Source organism: Rhododendron vialii, chromosome 6a (genome assembly GCF_030253575.1).
Source record: "Rhododendron vialii isolate Sample 1 chromosome 6a, ASM3025357v1".
NCBI lineage: Eukaryota > Viridiplantae > Streptophyta > Magnoliopsida > Ericales > Ericaceae > Rhododendron > Rhododendron vialii.
Genome location: NC_080562.1, coordinates 3,262,912 through 3,277,288, shown reverse-complemented (window position 1 = coordinate 3,277,288; position 14,377 = coordinate 3,262,912). Strand labels below are relative to the sequence as shown.

Below are 14,377 nucleotides of genomic sequence, written 5' to 3'. Positions count from 1 at the left end.
AAGATGAAGTGAAAAAGGGTGCGGTTGCCTTTGTATTTGGCATTGGTCTAGTGAGAGATGGTCCACTGTTCGGTCTAGTGAGTGAGTGACAGATTGCAGAAAGATGGGGAAAAAGAGGAAGATGAGTCATACCTATGATGATGATGAGGATAAACCTACACATAAAAGATAAGAAGGGAAGTGGGCTGGTTTCCACAAAGGAAATGGCTTCTCGATTGCACCCTGCAGTTTGACCCATTTTTTTAACCCATCCCAGGTCATTTTTACGATCTGAACGGTTCATAGTGTAGAAATCATAGAGGACATCAACTAATAACTTATAAGAGTGCATTTATGTTTCTGAAAACAGATTTTTTTTTATATGGATGAAGTTCTCAATCAGCTCTACGACTGGAACAATTCCAATCATAAAAATAAATTTGGTATGGACCGACAATTGGCCCACTACACGGCGCAATCCCTATAAGGGAACGGCCGACGAGCCATGTCCATTAAGAAGTTCCTTAAATGGTAGGGACGCGGTTGCTTTCATTTCCAACCTGGCTCTCCTTCCCACTCATGTGAACACAATACGAAGCTATACACAAATCATCGTCTCTTTCGCTACACAACAATCTTTATCACAAATTTCGTTTGGATTTTCAATATTGTTGAGTTGTTTTTTCGATCGGCAAATTTCATTTGAATGTGAGAAATCAAGCTTGTAAAGTTAGTTGTCTCATTTCACTCCCCAGTGGTGACCTGAGTTCGAGTCCCATTGGGAACCGGTTTGGGGTTCAGGGCTACGGATAGCCTCTAAAGCTCCCGTCGACTAACATTCTAACGGACCGCTAACCCCCTCTAGTGTATACCGTATGACCAAAAAAAAATATTCGTTTGGATGTTGACAGAAACTGAAGACCTTTTCCAATAATATGAAAGTTGATAAGAACAATTTTGCTTCTCTCCCGAATTCGCGAATAAAATCTAACAAAAAAAGTGCAAGCAAAACATGAAACCGAAGGAACTATAGTATCTTACAGAGTGTACCAAAAAGGGACAAATGGATCAAGGCAGGCTTGCCTTGTTCCAATAATATGAACATGTATTAGTAGCGTTCAAAAACATTTTAACACATTTTGCATGCAAGAAATCAAGCAGTACAAACTTTAAGGAATAAACTTACACAAATTTAAAATACTTCAGCCACCTTGCTCGCAAGAACCCGATCTCTTCTTTCTATGTATCCCGCGGGGAACCAGCCCGCATTCCCCTTGCATTCGCCTTCTGCCCATCCGTTACTTGACATCTGCCAACAAACGGGCAACCAACCTCAGATTACAGCTAAAAGTAATTCCAGAGTGTGACTGGAATAGACAACAGCAGATACAGCAAAAGCCAGAGAATTCATAGCAAACTAAACAAGAACTTCAAGATTCCTTTAACCAATAAATTAGATGCAAGAAAGGCACCTTTACTCAAAGCACTGGGCTTAGAATAACAAGTACTATCAAATTCACAATTACAGGTAAAGATTTGGCAGATGTTCACATGAAAAGTTGGAGAGACCGAAAGAGCGACCAGATGGGCAAAATGGGTCCACAAAATACACATGCCCTAATTAAGAGAATCTACGTAAAAATAGTTGCAATTTTGTTAGTTAAGATAAATTATGTAGAATGATTCATCTTGATATAATGACATCAATTATCATTCAGTAATCATTCACTACAATTAACTAATCAGATCTTAGTTGCAAGGAGCTTCCAAAGTGGTCTGCTCCCGACACAGGAGCTCGAATCGGCACTCCTTGACAGGATGGGAGCTTCCATCACACTAATCTCGAAGAAGAAATTCAGACTTCTCTTTGCAAACATATGCAAGAAAGAATAAAAAAAGAAAAGAAGTAAGAGATTTAGGATTAACGTCTCGTATTTGACTTATCTATGTGTTTAGTCCACAAAGTTGATATAAAAACTATATTGGGCCGTCTGCTACCAGCCTAACACCATCCATTTCAGTGACATGCAACTAAGAGCCAGACTACTACAGCCACCAGCCTAACACCATCCATTTCAGTGACCCTATAGCATCCAAGTAAACATTGATCTTTGAGACAATAAACACCAAATTTCTATGCTCCTAGAGTAAATTCGAAGTATGCACATATAACTGACAGAAAACTTGCAGATACTACAAGAAGGATGAAAAAGGAATACAAACCCTAAAAACTTAAAGACAAACAGTTGAAGTGGCATATAAAAAAAACAGGCAGAACCTTTCGGACAACAACGTAATCTCCAACTGACAAAGTCAACTCCACATCAGACTCTGCTTGGTATGAATGTATGACCTAGGAGCAAATGGAAACAGTCGGAAGTCACAAACTATGGAGAGTGATATTTATAATTGCAGAATGGTTCCTAAAATAAGAAGAAAATGTTTCAACCCATTTTACCAATGAGAAAAATAGGAGTCAATAGTAACAGTTACCTCTCCTAAAAAATATCCCATGCCATCTGTTGAACCATCGTATGTCTGAGAAGCAAATAAACCATTGACCTCCTCATAGGGTGGGGGAGGAGGCATATTATTTATGGCTGGACTAGGAGAAGCTTCAATACGTTGGCGTTCCGACATCATCTATCAGTGAAAAAAACAAATCATTTTAATCACCACTCTGATGTACATAACAGTTACAATGAGGATCCAACTTAAAAGAAAGAGGCACAACGATCCACGATTCCATTAGAAAGATATGTCCAAATCAGTTCATACCTCACCCTCAAGTTGATCTAGTATCTGTAGAACTCTCTGATGATAATTGTGCTCTGCCTCAATCTTCAGCATGGAAACAAACAACAAAGTCGAGATTAAATCAACTTTCTAAGAACTTGGTATTGGAGTAAGAAGTTATAATCCTAATAATAGGAAAAATGTATAACCATGGTAATAAGTCGCTGGAGTGTCAGCCTCTGTTGCTGGGCCTCGACAGCGGTCATTGCTGCAGCAGCTTCCTTACCCAATGTAACCATGTTCGATTTCAGCTCATTAAGCTTTGCTTCAGCAGCTTCCATCTTCAAAATATATTCAGGGTTCCCATTGGATTCCCTTACTTTAGCTTGGCGCCTTGAAACTTCAATAACCTGTCTGGGTTGAAAGCAGAACGTAAAAATGGGCAGGTAAATGATAATCAGACAACAAAGAGTGCCATGTTTTAGTAAGCTACTTAGTATGCTCGCCAAATTTACAAGTTTGCTTATTTGCTTAATATACTAGCCAGAAACACAGTATCAGAAGAAATACACCAGACGTGGCCTCTGGGCTAGTCACTCGTGAGGTAGCAAGCAGAACAAATGAGTATCAAGCAACTATATTCAGCAGATATATAGAGGTCATATCCAATTTCACCTGAGCTTCAGCTTCCTGTCTCACTCTATCATATCTTTGAGCAAGATGTCGGGCATCCTCCAATGGAGCTCCTACAACCATCGCTCTCAAAGGCTCAGCGACCTGGACATACAAGGGATGGATCACAAAAGGTAAAGAGAAAAAACAAACCTCAATATAAGTGACAACTAAATATGCAAAAAGAGAAACTCGAATCATGAATGCAAGATTTACTTGGAAACACCAAGCAACTTATCCCCCGAGATGGGCTTTTATTATGTGGCTAGTGTGTCGGGGTCGTCTCTCTACGAAGGATAGACTTCTCTCTTGGGGGATGCAAGTGGATCCATTATGTGTTTTATGTCACTGTATGCATGAATCCCATTTCCACCTCTTTTTTTATTGCTCTGTCTCAGCCTGCTTAGAGCATGTACACCAGACTAGTTAAACACCCAATTTTAGCTACTTCACCTATGCAAAGTGAGAAAATCATGGTACACCAGAATCGGTAAAGTGCAAGGTAAAATACATTTGGTCTTTTGGTTCGGTATATTTCTCGAGCCACTGTTCATAGCCATTCACTAAAATACTATTGTTTTTCTCTCCTCCTCTCTCCCTCTCCCGTTCTTCACTTCTCTCTTTCCTCTTCTGCTATCTCACTCTCCCTCTCTCAAAAATCCACCACTACCAACGTAATCGATTTTGCAAACGCCTTGATCCGGAACCTAATCAATCGTCACCTGAGCATTTCCATCAACACCGAGTTCCCCGGCATCATTTTCTGGCTCACCACCATGAACCACCACCAGCGGCGGCGTCTAGAATCTCCGGACTACTACAAAACGCGCAGATCTTGGTGTGGGTCTGCAGCTTCATCTGGGAGTTGCAATTTACGTCGAGCTACTATGGATTTCCCCAAGGGTCTGGCGCCGACTCGCGAAGAAATGATCGAAACTTATAGCCAAAGTCGTCGGAACTCGGAAGGCCAGTTTCCCCTCTTCCCTCAGCTGTTCATTCATTATGATATCAAGAATAGATATACTCTGTACTATTTTATCTTGTTTAATGGGAATAGAGAGGAGGAAAGAGAGGCTGCTGCAGTGTGGAAGGAAAATTTGAGTAGGTAAAGTAAAAAAGGTGCTTTTTGGCTGGGTAGTTTACCTATTGTTGATGTACATGCTCTTATGGGGCAGATTTCTTCATATGTTGGGCATTTCTAGGAGGCCTTGGGAGTGGGGGCAGAAGATAAGTTGGGCTATTCAGCATCAAAAGTGGAAAGATTTCTCTTCTGCTCTTTACAAGTTAGCTATGGCTGGAACGGTATATTACATTTGGAAAGCTTGAAATGACTCTGTCTTTTGCAACAAGCAGTACTCTATGGATACCGTCTTTGATATGATTGTCAAGGATGTACAGGACAGGGTATCTTCTTAGAGGAATGTTGGTAGAAGTTCTGGGAATCTAGCTCTTTGTAGAACTTGGAATATTTCAGAGAGAATTTTGTAGCTAGCTGGTAGTTTAGATTCTGATGTAGTTTGTTTTTCCTTGTCTTCTAGTTGTTCCAGTTTGTTGGTTTCGTTTTCCTCTGGGGTATGCCCCATGTTTTCTTGTATTCCGTGCTTTATTTTTGGTAATAAAATCCTTCTTTACCAAAAAAAAAATAAAAAGTATTTATCCAACTTCAGGGTTAAAGCCAGAAAATTAGATAGAAACCACCAAATATTAACATCATCAATATACACTACTCCTATAAAAGCAGAAGAGGATTCAAGCTGCTTGCATAGAGTAAGATTCATAAACATAAAATTTTTAAAAACAAAACCACAAAGAGCAGATACTGGCGGACAAGAGACAAGAAATAGCACGCCTAACGACTGAGGTTGAAAGGAGCCATGACAGCCAAGGTTTGTCAGCAGAAACTTTATTTAACGTTTACGCGACAGTGTATGGAGGTCAAACCAATCAAGGACACTAAAACTCGAATATAAGCATAGCATTGATTGGGACAGAATAGGTGCAGTTTTCAGATATTGTTTAAATAGATGTTGTCCGAGATACCATCAACTAGAAAGAGGAAATGGAAGCTGAAAGGATTATCATTAAGATAATTGAATACAACCTCAAATTGGTTGGATTCATCCTTTGAAGTTCATCTGAAATGACATGCCCTATAACGGCTAGTAACGGTTCTTCAATAGGTCTACAGTGAGTGAAATATATTTCTCCAGCTAGCATGTATCCTTGGGTGCATATATTGCCCAAAGGATCAGACCCAGTCACCCATACAACTGATAACATCGGAATCTTACTCTATTCTCATAAGAAAATACTTGCTCAAACCTGTGTGCCAAGGGCTTTCAGTAGATTCCCGCGCTCCTTTTCAATTTGCGCGCAAGCTCTACTATAACTTAAGGCAGCTTTGGATAGTGTGCTGCCAGTGGTGCAAGTGTTTTCGGCACCATATTTTCTACTGTCTTCCGACAACTTGGCGCCTGGGTAAGAGAGAACAAGTGTATAAATAACTGATGCAATTTTACATATTGATAGGACAAGAACACTTCAGAAAGTACCTATTTCAAGTTGCTTGGATCCAGTAACAATATAACCTTCCACGCCACGAACAATATCTCTTTGGAAGTGCTGGTAAGGCAGAGAGTTAAATTATAGAGTTTCAAGAAAGAATAAGGTTTACACAAACGCAAGAGAATGGCAGCCAACCTTGCCAGCACGGGTTGATATGTATAGCTTCTCTAGTTTTTTATGTTGGTAAAATTCTACTTCATCAGCAACGTTACTATCTGAACCTCCAAGTCCACCAGCAAACTGCTTGAATACAGCCTACGGGAATATTAAACGACAATAATTAAGAAACAAAAAATCAGCAAGCTCAACACGTGAATGTGGAAACCTGGAGGCTGAAAGCCTGAAACATGCTTAATATTACCAACCATGGTCCATATGCATGCAGGTCTGAGATAAAACACACAAGTAAAGCTTTAACCTTATATCACAGAACTCAAATGAACATTTTCAGAATTCAGATCATCCTCCATGTACTTCATTGCATGACCGTAGAACAACCAAACAACATGAGAAACCCTAACCTTCAGCTGGGACTGAAAATACAGACACTACTATTAATTACTAAAGGAGCTGATCCTCTTCTTGCTGACAAAGAAACCTCTTTTGAGCTAACTACTTATGTTGCCCACTTTAGTAGCAAAGCCCAGTGAGTCAAAATGTCTAGTGATATTGTAGTAAAAAGTAGAAATGAAATTATGCATTTCACTCCTCCAAATCAACTACAACAGATGAATATGAGCCTTGTGAAAGTGGAATGTGAGACCACGTTCTTTGCTTGAATGTCGTTCAATATTTCATGGAATTCTTGGAGAAGGGTTGGCGTGTGGGTATAAGTATGTATTAAAAAAGCCCTAACACTTGACACAAGGAAGTAAGAGGAGGACATAATCCTAAAGATGGACATTATCGTAATACCTAAAAACCACTTAAGCTATCCAAAATATCTTCGTAATTGCCTGTATACCTAGAGGTTTCACCGTGAGGAATTTAAAAGACCACGTTTTCCCAGATTAGCAGGGCCATTACATGTGCACACCTCACCAAAACAGTAACTGCATCGTTAACTCAACTCCCAAAAGGAGGTAATGAACGTACTTACTCTGGAATAGCTTTGAACTAACTCAACTTTAGCTAATCAGAAGCGAACCATGATCCAAAATCTCAACAAAATTTTGATAACCAAAAAAACCTTAATCATGATAGCAATAGCCATACATATTTTCCATCTACTTTCCTATCTGTTATGTTCTAAAGGCCGATTACACTGCATTGCAAATTAGGCTCAAGCCTTTATTCTAGTTGTTGGGCTTGTGAAGCCTAATTCGAATTGAGTCGTGGTTTGGTGACTATTAGGGGGTTCGACCTATGTCTTGCTTTCTTGTTTTCTATTCTTGATTATTCTTTCCATTGTGTGTCAGTTGGTTTGGCCGTTTTCTTTGTTGGGCTTGTGAAGGTTCGATTCAATTTGGGTCACGCTTCACCAGGGGTTCGGGGTTCAACCTTGTATATAAATACTTGCTATTCGCATAATGTACCCATGAATGTACTCTTTCTTCATTCGATACATTGTGGAACTGGTGTGAGCCATGAATGTACCCAACAAACTGTAGGGGAACCACATAAATTCAGTCTTACATTATTGTTTTCTGTTCTTGATTATTATGTGCGTGTAGTGTGTTTGTTGGTTTGGCCAAATTCCCGACATTCTCAACAACGCTTACTTTATATTTACTTTGTATTTTGCAAATTTAAACTCACAGGTAGTAATTACTTTCCACTTACTTTAGAGAAGTAAAGTTCACATCTATTAATGATGAAAATTAAGGCAACAATAACCAATAAATCACACATTCTCGTATACCATCCTCTACTAACTGTACAACACTATTAAACTCCAAACAGCTCAAAAGCATCATCCAAAGCAATATAATGACAAACCTCAGCCCGTCGACGATCATAATTACAGTAGGCGATACAGAGATAGCAATGATCTACTAGGTAATCGTACGGAGACGATAAGGAAAAAAGTATGCAATAGATCCAAAACGCGAAGGGTTTGGTGTTTCTCAAATTGGAGCGTGAGACTAGGGCTTGGATGTGGGGCAGAGAGAGAGAGAGAGAGTACCTGTTGCTGCTTAGCGACCTGTTCTCTGAGCTTTGTGGCTTGTTTTCTGAATGTATCCATCTCTCATTTACCAGAGGTTTTTGCAGTTTGGAAGTTCCGCGTTTTCTATGGGGGAGAGAGAGAAGGAATCAGAGAGGAGAGAGGGGGGGGAGGGAGGGAGAGAGACTTTCAACTTTCAAATGTGTTGGGAGCTGGGAAATGGAGAGAGAGAGAGAGAGAGAGAGAGAGAGAGAGAGAGAGAGGATGAGAGCTGCTATTCCCCCCTCCCCTGACACACACCCCTCCCGGCCCCACCACCCCTTTTCCGGAATTACCCCGCCCCTTTCTCTCTCTCTCTTTCTTCCTTTTCTTCTTTCTTTCATTACAGTTTCTTTCTTTCTTTCTTTCTTTTCCTTTGCTTTCCAGTTTAATTTTTTTTTTTTCATTTTATTTCTTTTTCTTTCTTTCTAGTTTGAATTTTTTTTTCTCTTTAATAATAGGTTCTAATTCTAGGCTTTGTAAAGTAATTAAGAAAAAAAAAAGTGTTTCAATTGATCATGTTTATACGACTGTTTTTTTTTTTTTTTGTCCTTTATAGATTAAAAAATATAGTTACGAAAATAAGTATTTCAATTTTCAATCCGTTTGAATAAGTGCAAAGATGCTATTTTTTCTGATCATTTCATCCTAAATGGTCGTAATAAATTTTTGGTTCCAAAGCCTTTTAATGGACATTTTAAGAGAGTCTTAGAACTAAAAAATAAGTCTTAGGGTGTTTTGTTGAAAGGCCTTAAAAAGATATGAGTAATTAAATAAAGAAATAAATTAAAATAATATGATCAGAATAAAAAAATCTTCACACCCGTTCAAACGCATTAAAAATTGAAGCACTTAATTTTTTAACCATAGTTTTTAATATATATAAACGGTCTAAAAAAATTAAGTGCTTAAATTTTCGCTCCGTTTGAATAAGTGCAAAGATCTTGTCAATATAATCAGAATAACAAGATCTTTTCACCGATTCAAATGGAGGGAAAATTTGAGCACTTAATTTTTTTTAGACCGTTTATATATTAAAAAATATGGTTAAAAAATTAGGTACTTCAATTTTTAATGCGTTTGAACAGGTGTGAAGATCTTTTTATTTTGATCATATTATTCTAAAGAGACATAATCAAATTTTGTCTCTAAAGCTCTCATAATTACGTTTCTGCTCTATAGGATTGCAAATTGATGGTGAGAATTTTTTTTAACCCAAACGTCGCCGTTTGGGGTAGCAGAGCCCAGACCAATTAAAATGGCGGAGAGAGGTAATTAAAAGGGCTGAGGGAGGGTAAAAGAGGAAAAAGGATGTGGGACCGGGAGGGGTGTGGTGTCAGGGGGGGTGGGAAAAGCAATTTACATGGTTTTTCAGTTCCAAAAAGAAGACTTCTACTGCTCCAATTGTTTGACAAAAAATGCTTCGGGCACCGATCTATGGGTGCACACCCACCGATCTGTGATTTATAGTGTTCGAGCTCGGCTTGTTAAGTAAATGAGCCGAAAGCTTTAGCTCGAATTCTGCACATTCGTAGACGAGCCAAGCTCTTAACAAGTAAAGCCAAGTTAATTTTCTTAACGAGCCTATTCAAATGAGTTGAGCCGGTACAAACGAACCGAATTTTTAAATGTTGAACTCGACTTGTTTACTAAACGAATCTAAGAACTTGACTTAATTACCAAACGAGTCAAGCCAAGCCTTAGTCCTACGGGCACATACTAAAGAAACTGATCCTGCGTGACGTCGTGCCCTCCAGTCGGGCCTTGATCGGGCTTTTTTCAACTTTCAAGCGTGTTGGAAGTGGAAAAGTATGGCTTTTTTGAATCCTGCTTTGACTTTGGGAATTTTCCCCAATGTTTAGCTCGAAACTTTTGGAAATTCCAGTTCGGGTTGACAAAACATGACATTTCTTGACGCACAATACCAAATAAATTTTTTTTTTTTTTCATCCCCAACCGAAAGACATTGTAAAAATCTAGTTAATCAGATATCGATAAGAATATGATTAAACGATGGAGGAATATTCTTTAAAATTGTACTTGCCTTACATTTATTCGAGACAAACGTAATTCCCTCGTTATGTGACCCAATTCTGTAATCTGAACTACGAGTTTTGGAGCTTAGGACGAGGCCTGCTTGACAAACACAGCAACCTGGCACACGGCCTCCAGTTCTGCGGAGGCTAATATGTCGAGAAAATGAAGCAAAATGGAGATATGTTTAGAGAAGTCACAAACAAAAACAGAGAAAGCATGCTTTTTCTTCCCCTGCTCCTTTTGCTAATACTGATCCAACTTAAATTATCTGATTTCTCAAGCAAATTTCAATCAGTAATGGGTAGAGGAGAGCATAATTAATACTACTAGCTTGGCATGCGCATCCTATCATGATCTACGCAATACTATACAGTCTTTTTACCCAAAAAAATACTGTACAGTCTATACTACTAAAAGTAATACACAGTAGCCCCATTGATGGTACCCGCAAGGCCACAATGCATGTTTCTGAACTTACACGACATAATTGTACTATCAAGTGGCATACGTGATTTTTACTTTAAGACTTCTTTTCTTTTCTTTTCTTTTCTTTTTTTAATTACTGTGTAACCGGATATCCAGGTCAACTTATGCGCATCTCGACTATTTCTGAAGCCTGAAGTTAACGACCAGATAGACCCTTCAGTGATTCCAAGGTTTGGAGCGTTTGGCTGCCGTGAGATTCGGACAGGAGATCTCACAGAGGATAAGCACGTGTTATTTTTGACCAACTCTCTCGCAAGTTTTTGTTGTTGTTAACTTGTGCTTTAGGCTTATAGCACGTATTTGTTTAAAAATGATGAGGATCAAGCTCCTTTCTTATGCAAACCATGCAACTTTAAAGATCTACCACAAACAATAAGATAAACTAAAGCAAGTATAGAAGATATACGTGATTTGACACACGAGATTGTATGCCTACATCAATGGAACTGGGGAAGGGATCGTGCCTTCTCAATTGTGCCGCTCAGTTCTCTCGAGTTTCTTTTCGATGCCAAATGTTCGGACAAATTTAACCACATACAGTCGAAATTGAAACCAGCTACCCCAGATTTGCTTCAGGATGGGCATTTGTTGGGTGTTCCCTTTTTTCTTCCATTGCAAACCACATCTCACAACACCCTTGAATCACTATGAACATTTGCTTATCTAAACTAAAACATCCATTTTTCCTGCCTTGTTTATTTCAGATTTCATCTAAATTTTGTATATACCTAGTTTAGATTTTGTTCTTCTAACTAAACATATTCAACATGTATTTATTTGTATTTGTAATTATAATTCAAAGATCTAGGGTGGATACCTAGGCAACCCAAAGACAAGAAAGGACATAGTAAGCGACGAAATGCTTCGGCATTGAATGTTGATTAGAATGTGGAGCACTTTTCACGTAAAGCACAATAGGAATTTTTATGGAATTCGCAGATGGTTCAACTATTTGTTGATAATTTAAACAAAAAAATTGACATGGTGATACTTCTTAACTTACTTTATTCTTTAACTTTGAATGGATCAGTAGTACCCAAAATGTGATGGTGTTAAATGTCAGTAATAGCACACTGTGCATTGGATGGGAGTTTGTCAAGGTATCTTTTATCGCCCCAAACATATCAATATTGGCACTGATGATACGTAAATGTAATTCCTTGTTCAAACAATGATTTAGAGTACTTTCTAGAGCCATGCAAGGCTTGTTGGAGAACCCTTGTCGGACGTGATTAATCGCCCTTTTAGTGAGGGGAGTAAGGCTTTTGCGAAAATCAATCCACACACAAAAATTCTTTGGTCACAACTTCTCCGAAAGAGAGAGAAGAAGGTAACACTTCAATCAAACAAGCATTCCTCATAAATTACAATGGTTAAATAGTAGCACCATTTCGCTTCCATTAGCAAAACTAGAGAAATCATAACAATGCAACTCGTAATTCGTCAGTGAAATTATTAGACTCCACACAAAATCTTTTTGATAATAAAGAAGAACTTCATAGATAAAAGAGTCATTACATCCCATAGTTCATTATAACTCAAAGCACAAGGCTCAAAGAAACAAAAAAATACATCGAGCATAACTAAAGGTACAATCTTCCAAAGCAAAAGAACGATAAATAACTCATCCGACTCCACACAAAAACTCGAAAAGAAAGATGTAGCAAGTACCCAAGCCCAGAATTTTTTATTTTATTTTAAAACCCGGACGTCCGGGCTAGCTTGCCAGTCGTACTAAATTTTTCCAGGCAATTAGGGACGGCGACAATGCGCCTTGCACATATACGTGCAGTCATAGAAACAAGGTCCACCACAATGAAGTGGGCAATCTAATCTCATGCCTCTGCACCTCCCTCTAACCATACACTGTGCAAACTCCCCAATCTTATAATCTCCACTGTTGAACAATCTCTTCTTGTCTATATGGTGACGATTCCTCCCGCTGCCGCCTCTCCCTCCACCGGTGTATTGTCTTGGTCTCCGGCATCCCCATGCCCACGTATCACTGCCTCCTCCTCCCCTTCTCCACCCACTTCCTCCACCTCCGCCGCCACCTCCACCTCCCCCTCCACCACCGCCGCTGCCGCTGCCACCTCCCCATCCCCATCCCCATCCATAACCACCTCCACCTCCACCTCCTCCGCTATACTTGTTATTAACTGCAACGTCGGTGTAAGTTCTATTGCTTTGAGTTTGGGCAATGCCAGGATTCTCCCCAGCGACTCTCCCGCTGAGAATGGCCATCCAGAGAATGAAGAGAACCCATATACATCTTGCTAGTACCATTTTCCTTTGGACTCAGAAAGATGCGAATATGTTGCTACCATTCCGTGGTTTTATAACAATCTCTTTTTGGATATGAACTGTTTTTACAACAAACATTGTATGGATATGAACTGCTAGAGACAGCTAGACTTTTGCCCCCACTTTATCAAGTCATCTTGAAGCTACTATGAGAGAGAGAGAGAGACTTGCGGTGCACTTTGTCCCCACTTTCCACTTGCAGTGATTGATTTAAGCCTGAAGAACAAGATTCCTTTCAATCTCTGAACCCCCCCTGTTAAGAATTCTCACTCAACAGACAGGAAAGTCCTGAGTAGATTTGTAATCCCAAATTCTCCGCAAAAAAACATAATCGAGACTGTAAATATAAGTAATAAAGTACAAGAAAAAGCACTCACCATCCAAAGGAGCCCCCTGATGAATATTCTTCAGCTTCAAGCTTAGATGCTTGGCTGGTTGCTGTATACAATAATATACTTCCAAGACAAGGACTAAGGTGCCGTTGGATATTATGATGATACCGACAAGTTGCAAGAATTGCATCATATTGCTCTCCAAAGTACTAGCAAAAATGCCGTAGACCATGAAGAAACCATATCCTCACTTCAAATTACAACCTTCCGTTGGTTTAAATAGTATAATGAGTTCTAAAGGAAAGACATTCAGAACCACCATCACAAATTGGGATTCTCAGTGTTAGCATGTAAACTGAAATCCTCAAAAGAGATTAGTATTACTCTTGTGAAAGCTCAGTACCTCTGGCGGGGCCCCATCCGTAAATCTAACCCAGAGGAAACTCGAACGTGAAGTGTCTCCAGCCCGGAAACCCCATAAAACCCTCCGCCACAGTGCCACCTCTCCCCACCAGCCAAAATCACTTCATGGGCACTGCCTAGCTAGGTGCGCCGTTATATTGAACAAGTTGCAAACGGGCTCATTGACGAAGTCATGAGCTATGCGGCCCGTCCTTCTGCAGTTTTAGGATACAATTGGCTGCAATGTGGACTTGCCGCGTGAATGACAGATGCCCTCGTTTGGACAGTGGGTCACCATGTGGCCTGATTCTCGACAATTCCAGCATTAGTGCCTTTGAGGTGCACTCTGATGCAATGTGGCTGCACACAAAAATGTTGTCAGCATTTCAGTTTCTGTCCAAATTATGATCCAATTTTAAACAGAGATTACCAAAGACAAAAATAAGCCAATTGTTCTAATTTTATATCACATCTTTTGTTTTTCCTCATCATTATCCAAATTTGGTCAAAATTTTTTTACTTCAAATACCTCTCGTCAAGAGTCAAGACATATCACATAAGCTAAAAAAGTTTAGTGAAGAGTGAAAAAAGGGCAAAATGTTCAGACATTCCAAATTTTAATATACGGGAAGAATTTCATTACCTAGAAAGACCGTAGTTCATAGTTTTAAATATCGGCCGATACGGTTCGTATCGGCCGGTTCGTACCGGTATTTTGGAC

The 14,377-nt window shown here is 39.4% G+C and overlaps 2 protein-coding genes across 2 annotated transcripts; both read right to left on the bottom strand.

Moving 5' to 3' along the window:
• Positions 1 to 889: 889 nt before the first annotated feature.
• LOC131330957 (SH3 domain-containing protein 2-like) lies at positions 890 to 8,311 on the bottom strand. The gene is made up of 10 exons (XM_058364733.1): positions 8,078 to 8,311; positions 6,088 to 6,207; positions 5,940 to 6,009; positions 5,710 to 5,861; positions 3,391 to 3,492; positions 2,925 to 3,125; positions 2,758 to 2,820; positions 2,473 to 2,622; positions 2,258 to 2,332; positions 890 to 1,288 (listed from the first exon to the last, which is right to left on the bottom strand). The coding sequence occupies exons 1-10, from the start codon at positions 8,135 to 8,137 to the stop codon at positions 1,172 to 1,174; spliced, it is 1,110 nt and encodes a 369-aa protein (XP_058220716.1). The 5' UTR covers positions 8,138 to 8,311; the 3' UTR covers positions 890 to 1,171.
• A 3,781-nt stretch (positions 8,312 to 12,092) lies between these two features.
• LOC131330963 (uncharacterized) lies at positions 12,093 to 13,346 on the bottom strand. The gene has a single exon (XM_058364740.1). It carries the CDS (start codon positions 12,902 to 12,904, stop codon positions 12,371 to 12,373), a length of 534 nt encoding a protein of 177 aa, XP_058220723.1. The 5' UTR covers positions 12,905 to 13,346; the 3' UTR covers positions 12,093 to 12,370.
• Positions 13,347 to 14,377: the final 1,031 nt, after the last annotated feature.

Bases quoted from the DNA above. Each gene is read 5' to 3' on its own strand.
- LOC131330963 (XM_058364740.1), bottom strand. From the start codon at position 12,904: ATGGTACTAGCAAGATGTATATGGGTTCTCTTCATTCTCTGGATGGCC.
- LOC131330957 (XM_058364733.1), bottom strand. From the start codon at position 8,137: ATGGATACATTCAGAAAACAAGCCACAAAGCTCAGAGAACAGGTCGCT. The intron at 6,208-8,077 runs GTACTCTCTCTC...ATATTCCCGTAG, and splicing joins AGGTCGCTAAGCAGCAACAG to GCTGTATTCAAGCAGTTTGC. The intron at 2,623-2,757 runs GTATGAACTGAT...TTTCACTGATAG, and splicing joins TAGATCAACTTGAGGGTGAG to ATGATGTCGGAACGCCAACG.